The sequence below is a fragment of the Elephantulus edwardii genome, unplaced genomic scaffold, assembly GCF_000299155.1.
Source record: "Elephantulus edwardii isolate Elephantulus edwardi_28Jun2011 unplaced genomic scaffold, EleEdw1.0 scaffold00216, whole genome shotgun sequence".
Taxonomy (NCBI): Eukaryota; Metazoa; Chordata; class Mammalia; order Macroscelidea; family Macroscelididae; genus Elephantulus; species Elephantulus edwardii.
The window spans coordinates 4,065,965-4,078,766 of NW_006399966.1; the positions used below are offsets into that span (position 1 = coordinate 4,065,965).

The 12,802-nt window shown below is 51.9% G+C and overlaps 2 protein-coding genes across 2 annotated transcripts in view; one reads left to right on the forward strand and one right to left on the reverse strand.

The window, feature by feature from the left end:
- Positions 1–272, forward strand: part of FAM171A2 (family with sequence similarity 171, member A2) — a 10,388-nt gene extending 10,116 nt beyond the window's left edge. Inside the window, exon 9 of the mRNA XM_006897884.1 lies at positions 2–272. Coding sequence (XP_006897946.1) covers positions 2–272 — 271 coding nt within the window. The remainder of the gene's footprint in view (position 1) is intronic.
- A 910-nt stretch (positions 273–1,182) lies between these two features.
- Positions 1,183–4,858, reverse strand: GRN (granulin). Its single transcript, XM_006897839.1, has 12 exons — positions 4,718–4,858; positions 4,471–4,605; positions 4,287–4,371; positions 3,745–3,857; positions 3,511–3,646; positions 3,112–3,221; positions 2,806–2,929; positions 2,487–2,584; positions 2,155–2,400; positions 1,718–1,951; positions 1,403–1,633; positions 1,183–1,320 (listed from the first exon to the last, which is right to left on the reverse strand). The coding sequence occupies exons 1-12, from the start codon at positions 4,856–4,858 to the stop codon at positions 1,183–1,185; spliced, it is 1,791 nt and encodes a 596-aa protein (XP_006897901.1).
- Between the last annotated feature and the right edge of the window lie 7,944 nt (positions 4,859–12,802).

Below are 12,802 nucleotides of genomic sequence, written 5' to 3' on the forward strand. Positions count from 1 at the left end.
GCCGCACGGGCCTCTGCTCCCCGGAGGACAACTCGCTGACGCCTTTGCTAGATGAGGTGGTGGCTCCCGAGGGCCGGGCGGCCACAGTGCCCCGGGGGCGCGGCCGCAGCCGTGGGGACAGTTCCCGGAGCAGCGCCAGTGAGCTGCGGCGCGACTCCCTCACCAGCCCTGAAGATGAGCTGGGCGCAGAGGTGGGCGATGAGACGGGCGACAAGAAGAGCCCTTGGCAGCGACGAGAGGAGCGGCCACTTATGGTATTCAACGTCAAGTAGCGCCCCCACTCTGCCAACCCTGTTTACGAGCCTGACCCCAGGGTGCGAGGCCTGGGGTGCTGCGGGAGCCACCTACTCTTTAGTCCCAGTCCCCGACCTGAAAAGGTGCCCAGGGATCTGCGGAGCTGTCCAGTGATGTATGCTGGGTAATGTCTGGGAGGGACCCCAGTGGGCCTCCAGGCAAGGGAGGTGGGAGGGGTCTGGACCCCCATCGGGAGGTGCTGGGAGGAGGGCTGGGTGGGGGGAAGCAGTGCCTGTATAGACGTGGCTGTACATAGAAAGCTCTATGTGGGGGAGCAGGAGGGGCAATGGGCCCCGCCCCGCCACTGTGTGAGGGCTGGGAAGGGAGGGGACATTCCCTGTGGACCCCTGGGAGGGGAGGGGTGCCGCTTGCTGACTAGCTGGGCTGCAGTGTCACAGGGCTGGTGGCAGGGGCAGTTCTTGGGACTAGGGAGGAATGTGACGGGGCTGCTGTGGGCAACAAACAGCAAATACAAGTCTGGTGAGATGAACTCCGATGTGTCTTTCTGTGGGGGAGGGAGGGGGCCTCTGGCCAAATCAGACACTGTTAAGAAAGTGTACAAACTTTATTGGAGTATATGCGCGCGCACACACACCCACACACCCACACACACACACCCCGGTGAATGGGGGGCAGCACCTGGCCACATAGTCCATGGAAATGAGGGGGGGGGGGTGGCAGCTTTTCAGGCGGCTTTTACCATAAGTTCCCCTTTTCAGATGAGAGGTCTTTAGTTGAAGCCCCACTTCCTGGGGGGGTAGGGGGGAGAGACCCCAGACTGGAAGAGGGTCAGGGAGAATTCAGTGGGAGAGGTGCTTCTCAGGCCTGAGCAATGAACCCCCTTTGAGTAGGGCCACCTGGTGGTGTGTCTTCAGTTCTTAGTCCTCCTCACAGCAGCTGTCTCTGTGGTGGGCTCCTCCTGGGAATGTCCCAGGACAGGCTCTCCCTGGGCAAACACTTGGTGCCCCTGGACCCACAGCGGAAGCCAGAGGGACAGCAGTGACGCTTATCAGCACAACAGATGCCCTGGAGGGTCATAAGGGGATGAGAGAGTTAGACGCAGTAGGACCTGGCCCCTACCCAGCCCCAGGGTGGGGATGGTACCGACCTGGCGGTAGGGACAGCAGGCCCAGCCCCCACGGCTGTCTCGACAGCAGGTCTGGTTATCATGGCAGAAGTGGCTGTCCCCACACGCCACGTCCCCTGCGTCCACGTGAGGGGTATGGGGCGAGTCGGGGGCGAGCTGGGCAGAGCCCACCTCCTTCTCACAGGTGCGGGCCTTCACATTGCAGGTGTACCCGGTCGGGCAGCAATGCTGCCTGTCCTCACAGCACACGGCCTGGGGGATTCAGAGAGAAGGGTGGGCACAATGGAAATACACTTCCCTCTCACCCGCCGTCCCCCAGGGGCAAGTGGCACTCACGTGGGGCAACTGGCAGCAGGCCCAGCCCTTGCTCAGGCTTGGGCAGCAAGTCTGTCCCACGGGGCAGCTGGTGTGCTGGTCACAGGTGGTGTCTGTGAGATGGGAGAGGGAGGCCCGGCGAGCAGGCGTCTTCTTCAGTGCAGCCACTAGCCTGTCCCCCATCTGACACTGCCCCTCATCTGTGCACGTGTAGCCGTGGGGGCAGCAGTGCTTGTGGTCTTGGCAGCAGACAGCCTGAGGGTGAGCAGAAGATTGGAGTCTAGGGTGCTGCTGGGAAGAGCAGAGTGGTGGGTCTCCACTCATCCCACCGCCTCAACATCAGAATGAATATGACAGAACTGGCATGCCACCTTGGGGCATGAAGGGCAGAAGGGCAAAGCAACAGGAGCCTGGCTAACTGCCCAGACCAAGACACTGCCCCCCACCCACCCATGCACCTCTGGGGCAGGACAGCAACCCCACTCCCCAGACAAGAGGAGGCAGCAAGTGTTGTCAGGAGGGCAGCTGGTGACGTTGTCGCAGGGGACATCACTGCCCAAGGCTTGGGAGTCTGGCAGGCTGAAGTGGGCTGGGGTCTTCTTCATCCAGGGCACCTGGCGGTTCCCCTCCTCACACACTCCTTTCTCTGTGTCACATCTAAAGCCCTCTGGGCAGCAGTGTATATGGTCCTCACAGCACACAGCCTAGAGGGAAGGAGAGGCGCCAGTGGGCACAGGGGCCTAGCAGGCTGCCACTCTCTGCTTGGCAACCCCCCACCATTCCTGGGTACCTGGGTGAAAGGGCAGCAGCCCCACTTCCCTGTACTCAGGCGGCAGCAGGTGTAGCTATCTGGGCAGCTCACCTCCGAGTCACACTTCACCTCTTTCACTGTGGACAGATCAGCATTGGCATTGGGGACCTGTGCTAGCTGGCTCCACAAATGAACCCAGTTAACGAGCAGAGGGCCCGCTCATACCACCCAACAGTGCAGAGGAGAAGGGCTTGACCCCCTCCACATTACTATGAGCACATCCCCCCTTCCACTTCCGGGACAGCTTAGGGGAGCCTCTTGGGGTGAGTGGAATGGGGGCTGGGCCTACCGCTGGTACCTGTATGTGCCGGCAGCTTGACGAGGAGACTGGTGGCCTTCTCCTTGGAGAGGCACTTACTCTGGATCAGATCACACACGGTGTCCTGAGGACAGCAGTGCAGGTGGTCGGAGCAGCAAATGGCCTGGGTGCAGACAGGGCGGGTGGGTCCTTCCACTCCTCTTTGACTTGGCTTCTTGAACTAGCCAGGCTGGCAGCTGGCAGTACCTCAATCCCCCACTAGGGGGTGGCATGAGTCCTGAGTCAGCCCAAACCCTCCCAGCCAGCCTCCTGCCCTGGAGCCAGATAGCTGTGCCCCTCACTCACATTGGGCATTGGACAGCAGCCATACTTCCCGCTGGGCAGCTCGCAGCAGGTGGAACCATCAGGGCACTGGGACTGTCCATCAGGGCATATGACAGCGGTGGGCAAAGCCACTGAAAAGGGAAAGTGGGTGGAGACAGTGAAAGAACCACCAGATAAGGCCTCTGCTTACTCCCAACTCCCAACCTGATGCTCTCCCACCCCTTTGCTAGTTGTCCTCAGATCAATTCTGACCCGTAGCAACCTTATAATAGGACAGAGTGGACCTGTCCCGCAGTTCACTAGGCTGTGATCTAATCTCCAGAGAGGCAGACCACAGCTTTCTCCTCGAACTGCTGAGCTTTCATTAGCATTGGAGCACTTAACCATTGTGCCACCAAGGCTTCTTTCCCACCCCCTTACCGGCCCTATTAATCTTCTGTGCAGGGGTCTTCTTGGCCAGGGGGTAAGTGCCCTTGGAGGAGTGGCAGCGGGCCTGAGCGAGGTCACAGGTGGCACCATGGGGACAGCAGTGCACCTTGTCTTCACAGCAGGAAGCCTGAGAAGAGGCAGTCCTGATTCGTCTGGCCACCCCCTCCCCCCAGTGGTCCTTGATCTGCCCTGGTGCTCGCTAGCTCCATCTCCCCACTTCCATACCTGGGGCATAGGGCAGCAACCCCAGGAGCCATCACGCATAGTGCAGCACGTAGAGGAGCTGGGGCATTCGAACTGGCTATTGGGGCACTGGATGGCACCCAAGGGGTTGGCATCTGTGAACAGCAAAGTCATTGCCCCCATTATTCAAAGAGCTAGTGACATCAGGGCCTGCAGACAAACCACAGAGGAGTTAAAGGATTGGCACTAAGAATCAGTGACCTCCTGGCTACCTCCAGTCCATTCCCCCCACAAGCCAGTTCCTCCCCCAACAAGATGGCACAGAGCAGGAGCCACACTAGCCAGTATGTGTGTTAAGTCAGCACGCTTAACCTTTATCCATTCCTGCGAGGGTCTCAGAGTCCTGGACAACTCCTGGCCCTCCTGCCCCAGTGATATCCCTCTTTGCAAAGCAGAGTTGCTCAGGGAAAACCCCACATGAATAAAAGGAAAGGGATTGAAATTAGGGTCATTCAGGTGGCAGGGCTCCTGGGTCCTCTAGCATGGCTCCTGTCTGGCCCCCTGCAGTCCCAGCCCTGCTGCACCTGGTTTGTGAAGACAGGACTGCCCATCAGCACTGCAGCGGAAGCCCTGGGGGCAGCAATGGCGTCCATCCCTGCAAGACACGGCCTATGGGGCAAAGAGAAGCCTGTGTTGGCAAGGCTCTTTTCCATGGGTGGGAAAGACAGAGGCAGGCCTCAGCCTGTCCCGCGTCAGTCACACCCTCACCTCTGGTAACGGGCAGCAGCGGGAGATTCCTATGACAGTGAGGAGGCAAGAGGAGCCAGTTGAACAGTGGGCATCGGTCTTGCAGAACGTGCCCAGAAGCCTGCTCCGTACTGTGGCCAGAGCGGGCCACTTGTCCTGAGAAGAGAGGGAAGGGGATAACATGGAAGGGCCCTGCCTGGCGTCCTCCTCAGGCCAGTCCGGGGAGACCCTCTGGGGAGACGCTTTGGGGAAGCTGTGGAGTGCTCACCAAAATGGAGTTGTTGCAACAGCTGTAGCCATTTCCTCCTGGATCCAGGCAGCAGGCCACTGGGCAGAACTGACCATCTGGGCACTGTGTTCCGGCCACCAGACCTGCCACCAAGGCCACCCAGCCTACTAGGGTCCACATGGTCTGCCTGCAAGATACCAAGCAGCGCTGACAATTAGCTTAGGCCATGTCACCCTTGATTTGGAAGCCCCTCATTCACCTAGGCCCAGGCCTACTTGAGCCTCTTCAACAACTCCCTGTCTCAAAGCCAAATGCCAAACCCAATGTCATCAAATCTATTCCTACTCACAGATCCCATAGAACAGAGAACTGCCACATAGGGTTTCCAAGACTGTAAATCTACAGAAATATATTGCTATATCCTTCTTCCTCCTGTGGAGCAGCTAGTAGATTTGAACCAGCAACCTTTTTGTTAGTAGCTGGCTGTTTTAATCACTGCATCCCCAGGTCTCCTGATTCTGCTTCCAAATGTCTCCTGTGTGTTAGTCACATACACTAGGATCAGCATCCTCATGAATATGAATGCTGACATGAAGACATGTATAAATCTGTGTCCTCAATGTGGCCTAGTTTCTGAAACCCCAAGTTTCTGTGGGTGCATGTGGAGAGACATAGGCATGTGACAGTTGGGAGCACGAGTGGTTTCTGTGGCTCTGATCTGTGAGGACTTGAGTGGGGTGAGGTGGGCGTCAGAAACCACAGGAGAGAAAAGGGGTGGGGTGGCAGGAGGGAGTAAGAGGGCCCCCCTTCTAGATGCCTCCTTCCATGGTGGTGAATGCACACATGCACCCCGACCCGTGGGGGCGGGGGGGTCACATGAGCCATGGGAAACCATGACGTTGAGAAAGTTGTGAAACGGAAGTGTGATAGAGAGTGGAATCTGAGTCTTCCCACAAGCTAGCTGACTGTCCCCTATACCCCACAGGGAGAGATGGGGGGGTGGAGGGGGAGCAGCTTTTGAGACATCTATTTGTTCTTGTTCTTTGAGGGTACCCAATCCAACAGAGACTCTTTAGATTCTCCAAATATATTAGCCCTCCACCCCTGCCTCTTCTCTACCCTAAGAGTTGAAACTCAACTACATGCAAAGAAGAGACTACATGTGACCCTCGAGGGCCTCCCTGCCCTCTGCCTGCTGATCTGAATCAGCAGGAGGAACTGAACCTCTCACTTCCTAAATAACTTCACCCCTCCTCCTCAGCTCAGCAGCTGGGCTAGAACATCCCACCCCATCCTCCTGGGAGTGTTCTCCAGCCCAGAGGATCAAAGACATCACTGCAGAGTGAGCCCTCTTCCAAATCCAGTTAGAACCCTCAATTGTATTTTATCAACAGATACCCAAAGTAACAATAACTCTCTAGTCAAACAAGAAAACTGAGGCTCAGCGATGCTGTAACATGCCCATCATACATCAAGTCAGGTGATGACGCCGTTTATTGGTCCTAGTTCATTTCACAGGTGGGACACAAGCAGTACCTGGGAATGGACCCGTCCCCAACGCTAGACTGGGGCCTCGGGTCCAGACAAAGTAAAGGGGATGAGGAAGGGGTACAATAAGGGAACAGGAACTTTGTGGAAACTGTACTTGGGTCCTAGACTAGGATTGTCACTAACAGACTTGAAAGATGAGCAGCTCAGGAAATCCGCTCAATCACTCCCTCATCCGGTTTTTGTCAGGGGCATCCTCCAGGATGAGGTGGCTATTTTTAGAAGAAATGAGGATGATGACTGGTACTAATACTGACCCTCTCCAGTCCCTCCTCCTCTCACCGCACTCGCCTAACCACCGCCAGCCCCTCGACCCACACCCCACCCCTGCAAAGCTTCTGCATAGGTCCAGCTGCTTCCTGGATCTCTCAGCAGCCTTCAGAGTCCTGGAGAAGCCTGTCGCACAAATCCACGATTATCCTGGACCACGGTAATTTATTAGTCTGTATCTTCCCCTCTGCGTATCCTGAGTATAGCTTATCTAGTGAGTCTCTGCAGAATGCACTCCACAGTGTAAGGGGAGGGGAGGAGTCCCTGAGGCTGTTCCTTAGTGGGCCGCCCCTCACCCCCAGCCCACACTTCGACAGAATGGACAGCAGTGTCCTCAAGCCCACAGGTCATCATCGTCCACTAGGGGGCAGCCCCCCTCAGCTCCGAGAGCAAGGAGAGAGGGAGATTCCCCAAAGACGAGCCACTCTATCTGCAACTGAAGAGGAAAAAGTGCCTGGAAGAGGCGGAAGCTAGTTCGTCCTAGTCTCCCGCCCCCTTCTCCACGAGAGGAAGAAAGAAAGAGCCAAACACAGCTCAGAAGCTCAAGTCACCCTCAAGGCCACCACCTAGGAGACCACCAAGGTCTCGGCGCCCGTCCCTGGGCCATCTGAGCCCCGGGACCAGGGCTGACACCCCCAGTAGCTGCAGAGACCACCTCCCAAAAGAGGAAGGAGCCGGCTCCTGTTAACACCGGTGGAGCGGGCTCCAGAATGGAGTGGCCCCTGCTTTAGGGAAATATGACAGCTTCCGGGGACCCCGGCAAGGAAAGAGCCCCCTCTAAATGGGGGGTCACTGCAGTTACATACGCTTACTCTCCCTTAACATTCCCTCCAGTGCATCAGAAACCCTCAAAGGCGTTTCTCGAAGCAAATCTCCTGTTGTCTCCCAGAATAGTCTCCAGGGGAACCTCAAGATCACTCGTCCCCGGTTGGAACCCTAAAAAGGAGCTATCGAGACGTATGCATTCGAGGGTTCTTACCTGCGTCCTGGTCCGGCTTCCCAAGCCGCAGAAGCAGCCGCCGGTCAGCTCACCAACTACAGCCCCTCCAGCCTGAGGGACTGCCCACCTCAATGTCCATTGGCCAGGCGCCGGGCTACCTCGCTCTCATTGGTTACTTGCCAACGTGGAGGCGGGGCCATAATAGAATACTGTGTTTCTTTCCAACCCAATTCACTCCCTCTTCGCCGGTCCCCACCCCTCCTCCCATATTTCAAGGGATCATGTGATAGAAGAATCATGTGACACTCTGGACTTCTGTCTGGCGTTCCCAGTTCCCTGTGCTCTGCGCCTTCTCCCTGCCTCCATGCCTCCGGCAATCATCTGCAAGAGTTTGTCCCAGGAGAGTCATGGCATTAACTTTGGAGGAGGCTGCCTCTCAGGATATTAGTTCAGGTTTTAAAAGTGTTTACTGGCTGTCAATTTAGTACAATTGTGTATCCTTTGTGTAATCTATTCAGCAATCTAAATTAAGGTCACAGAAGGGTTGAGGCCAAAGAGGGGAAGATCCTCAACGAGATGGATAGACCCAGTGACTTTATGGGCTCAAGTATGTCAGAGATGGTCAGGCTAGAACAGGCTAGGGCAGATCCATTTTTCCTAGAGTTGCTATGGCACTTAACAACAGGCCTTTTTTTCTCCCTAGACACTCATGGCTGGCCTAGGTGAGGGAGGACAGAAAGGCTCAGAGAATAAACATATTGCATTGAGAAAATTCTGTTAAAGACCTCTTTAAAGTGCTAAAGAGGCAATATGTCAATTTAAAGGCTAACATGTGCCTGATCTAAGCCATAGTATTTCCAGTTGCTTCCTATATATCTGAAAGTTAGGCAATGAATAAGGAAGTCTGAAAAAGAATTGAAGGAGCTCTGGTGACCTAGTGACAAGAAGCTGCACTGCAATCCCAGAGGCGCGTGGTTCAAATCCACCAGATGCTGTGCTGGAGAAGGAGGGACAATCTCCTCCTGTATCAGTCAGATCCGATTTGATGGTACATACACACACAAAAAAATAATAAAAAAAATTTTAAAAGATATTAAAAAAGAATTGATGTCTTTGAACTGTGGGAGTTGGCAAAGAGTATTAAATTGAATATCCTATGAACTGGCAAAGAACAAACAAAGCTGTCTTGGAGAAAGTGCAACCAGGATGCTTCTTGGAGGCATGGATGGTGGGATTTAATCTCACTTTGGGCATGTTATCAGGAGGTGCCAGGCCTTAGAAAAAGACATGCTGGAGAAAGTAGAGGGTGAGCAAAAAGAGGGAGAATCTCACTGAGATGGATTGACATGGTGACTAAAACAATGGACTTGAACATGACACAGATCGTGAGGATGGTGCAAAATAGCCCAAAGTTCTGATCATCCAGTCTCTGTGAGTAGTTGACTCCACCTACCAACAGAAGATAAATAGGTAAGTTTGCCAGAAGGTGTTGAAAAGGAGATCCATTCTTCCTGGAGCTGTGTCTGGAACTAGGCCTGAGAGAATTTTAAGTAGTAGGGAGGGAGGGGCTGGGAGTCCCCTGGATGGTGTAAACCATTAAGCACTGGAGAGACTGAAGGTTTGAACCCACTGCCCAGATGCGCCTATGAAGAAGGAGCCTGGCAGGCTGCTGCTTCTGAAAAGTCACAGCCTTAAAAATAGTGTGAGTTGGAATTAACTTGATGACAATTGGTTTGGAGGAGAAGTTGCTAGAGGGAGCCAGTGATGGGAAGAACATCAGAACAGTAAGGGGAAGGGCAGGCATGTGACAGGACTGAACGTGCAGTTCATCATTGCATGGTAGGAGACGGGGCTGGGAAGTGGGAATGGGAGTACTTTCTACTTTGTGTAGACTTAGCCTTCCAGGAATTGACATGGGAGCAAGGAATGAGAAATAGCAAAACCAATTAGCCAAGGGCAGAAGCCAAAACTGCTTAGAGCCAAATGGCCTGGCACAGGCAGATGTGGGTGATGGGAACATGGCCCAGAAGAGAGGAGAAGCCCAGGAAAGTGCTGGCCCTTAATGGAAAGGCAATGGATAGAGTCCGAGTAGATGAAGGGGAATGAAAGCTGAGGAAAGGACTTGAGCTGAGAGTAGGTTGAGGGGATTGTTGTTACCAAGTCGTTCAGACACATAGTGACCCCATGTGCGCAGAGAGAATTGTGCACAATACGGTTTTCAGCGTTTCAGAAGCAGATTACTAGGTCTGCCTCCTGAGGTGTGTCTAGTGAGGAGTCAGACCTCTAACATTTTGGCTCATAGGAAAAAACTCCTAATATTGGCAACACCCAGGGACTCTAGGCTGGGGGTGAAAGGATAGTAGCTGGGGAAGAAATGACAGGGTTGTAGAATTGCTTCAGGGGGGGTTTTCGCCTGGGGCTAGAAAAGGCTTCTGCTAAACTAGGGCTGTTCTGCATGCTGGTGACTCACCTGTGAGCATTTTCCTTCTTGTGGATCCTGAGATTTGGAGAGACATGTTACACACTCACGTGCACTTGGTTTTCACGAACTGTTGGGCTAATTAATAAATTAGGTCATTCATCCCAACTAAACAAAACGAGAAGTGGTATAGAAATGCACAAAGGAGAATGAAAAGTCTCCAGATTGACTGAAACACACGTCACAGAGTCCATCCCCTAAAGCAATGCTTTTTGTCCCCAGATGTGATTTTAGCAGTGGGAGTGCTGTTGATAACTGCCAATTCGGTAGAGGCCAGGGAGGCTGTAACATCCCAGAACAGCTCCCACAGCCAAGAATAATCTGTTTCTAAATACCCATAGTGCTGAGGTTGTCAAGCCATCTTCTGAAGATCACTTTTTCCATAAAAGAATCCCTTTTTTTCTCACGCATAGCCACTTAGTTAATATACTTTTTTTAATTTAATATACTTTTAATGTTGTTTTTATGTGTCATCAAGTCAGAACTGACTCATAGCTGACCTTCTAGCAGGTCTTCAGAAGCCGTAAATCGCACAGGAGGAGACTGCCTATCTTTCCCACTTGGAACATTAGGTGGATTAGAATCCCCTGCCTTTGGGTTGGTGGTTCAAGGAGGAGTCAGGGAGACTGGCTGAGGGTAGGGCAGGGTTCAGAGCTATTATACATAGGATTGCTCTAAGTTCCAGGCGACTCGATGGCACATAACAACAAGCCACCAGAAATCCCATTACTTTTCTAAATGTGTTTGTCTGATTTCTCAGTAACAGCAGATTATAGAATGATAAAAGGATATTTTGAAATGTCCACAAGCAGACATTCTGAGTTTAAAAAGAATTTAAAATACAAGAGGGAAAGGGAAACAAAACACTCTGAAGAACTCAAACGCACATCAGACTTGAAACACTGAGCATGTCGGGGCAAGACACCCTTGCAGGGACTTGAAAGCCCTTAAGGATACTGCTTCTGAAGGACAGAACTTGGCAGTCATGAGATCAACATTAGCATTCAAAAAAGTTTAGATCCCATTCAGTTGCTTGAACTGTGGTTGTTGTTGTTAGGTGCTGTGGAGTCAGTTACAACTCATAGTGACCCTAAGAAGAACAGATATCTGAACTCTGTCCTATCCTGTGCCAGCCTCACCATTCCTGACACACTCGAGCGCACTGCAGCAGTCACTGTTTCAGTCCATCTGGCTGAGGGTCTTCCTCTATTTAACTGGCCCAACACCTTTCTAAGCATGATGTCTTCTCCAAGAAATAACCTTTCCTAACAATATGATGGAGTTCTCTTTGGAAGAAAAGATAATGAGGCATCACCTCACATACTTCGGGCAGGTTGCTGTCGTCGTTATGTGCCGTCAAGTTACCTGTGACTCATAGCTCTGGACCCTGCTCTATCCTGTGCCAATCGCATTGTCTCCAACAGACCTAATCCCATTTCTCCAGTCACCGACAATCCATCTCATCCTGAGTCTTCCTCTCCTGTGTTGTCCCTCCATTCTTCCAAGCATAATGTCCTTTCCCAATGACTGCTCCCTCCTGCCCATATGCCCATATGCCCATATGCCCAACGACACAGAGCTTAAAAATCTTTGCTTTCAAAGATTTTTTTTGCCTCTCCAAAGAGGTCCAGGCCAGACCTATTTGTTCTCCTGACAGTCCACGGTATGTTCAACACTGTTCGCCAACACCACAACTCAAAAGCATCGATCCTTCTTCTATCATTCTTAGTTATCGTCCAGCTCTCTGATGCATACAAAGTAATTGTGAAGACCATGGCCTGAATTGACACAACTTAGTCATTGCTTTTCAGGACTCTAGAGAGATCCCTGACAGCAAACATTCCCAATGCAGTTCGTCTTTTGATTTCATGACTGTTAGCGCCAAGAGTATTGATTATGGAATCAAACAAGCTGAATTTATTGACAATCTCAATCTCTTCTCTGTCTATCATGAAACTACCAATCAGTCCACTAGTGAGAATCTTTGTTTTCTTGATGTTGAGCTTCAATTAATATCGAAGACTTCATGCAGTCCTTGACCTTATGCAGCAAATGCCTCATGTCCTCCTCAATTTCAGCAAGCAAGTTTGTGTCATGGGCATAACTCAGGTTGTTGATGAGTCTTCCTCCAAGCCTGATGCCACATTCCTCCTCATCAAGTCCAGCCTCCAGAATGATCTGTTCCACATACAGATTGAAAAGGAATGGAGGAGGGTAAAAAGAAATGGTATGGAGATAGGATGCAGCCCTGACTCACACTTTTCCTGATCCTGAACCAGACGGTGTTTCCCTGCTCTGTTCTGACTACTGTTTCCTGATCCAAGTATAGATTTCTCATGAACACAATCAGGTGTTTTTGGGATTCTCATTCTTCTCAAGGTTAGCCACAATTTGTTGTGATCCACACAATCAAAATGTTTTTGCATAGTCAATTAAGCAGAGATAGACATTCCTCTGGTACTCTCTGCTTTTGTCCAAGATCTATCTAATATTGGCTATGATGTCTCTAGTGCCACAGCCTCTTCTAAACCTAGCTTGCATATCTTGAAGATTTATGCCCATGTGCTCTTCCAGTAGTTTTTTAATAATCTTCAACAAGATCTTGTTTACATGTGATATTATTGATATTGTTCAATAATTTCCACACTCTCAGATCACTTTTTTTTTTTAATGGGAATAAATATAGATCTCTTCCAGTCAGTTGGCCAGGTAGTTGTTCTCCAGATCTCCTGGCATACCCTGGTGAGCTCATCCTGGGCAGCATCTGTTTGCTGAATTATGTTAATTGCTATTCCATCAATTCCTGGGGCCTTGATTTTTGCCAATTCCTTCAGAGCAGCTTGAACTTCCTCCTTCATCATCATTGCCTCTTTTTTCTTTCTTTTGT

Excerpts from the sequence above, each read along its gene's own strand:
- GRN (XM_006897839.1), bottom strand. The coding sequence starts at position 4,858 with ATGTGGACCCTAGTAGGCTGGGTGGCCTTGGTGGCAGGTCTGGTGGCC. Across the intron at positions 3,647-3,744 it reads GTTGCTGCCCTATGCCCCAG|GCTTCCTGCTGTGAAGACAA; the intron begins GTATGGAAGTGG and ends GCCTCTTCTCAG. Across the intron at positions 2,401-2,486 it reads GCTGCTGCCCTTTCACCCAG|GCTGTGTGCTGTGAGGACCA; the intron begins GTACCCAGGAAT and ends CCTTCCCTCTAG.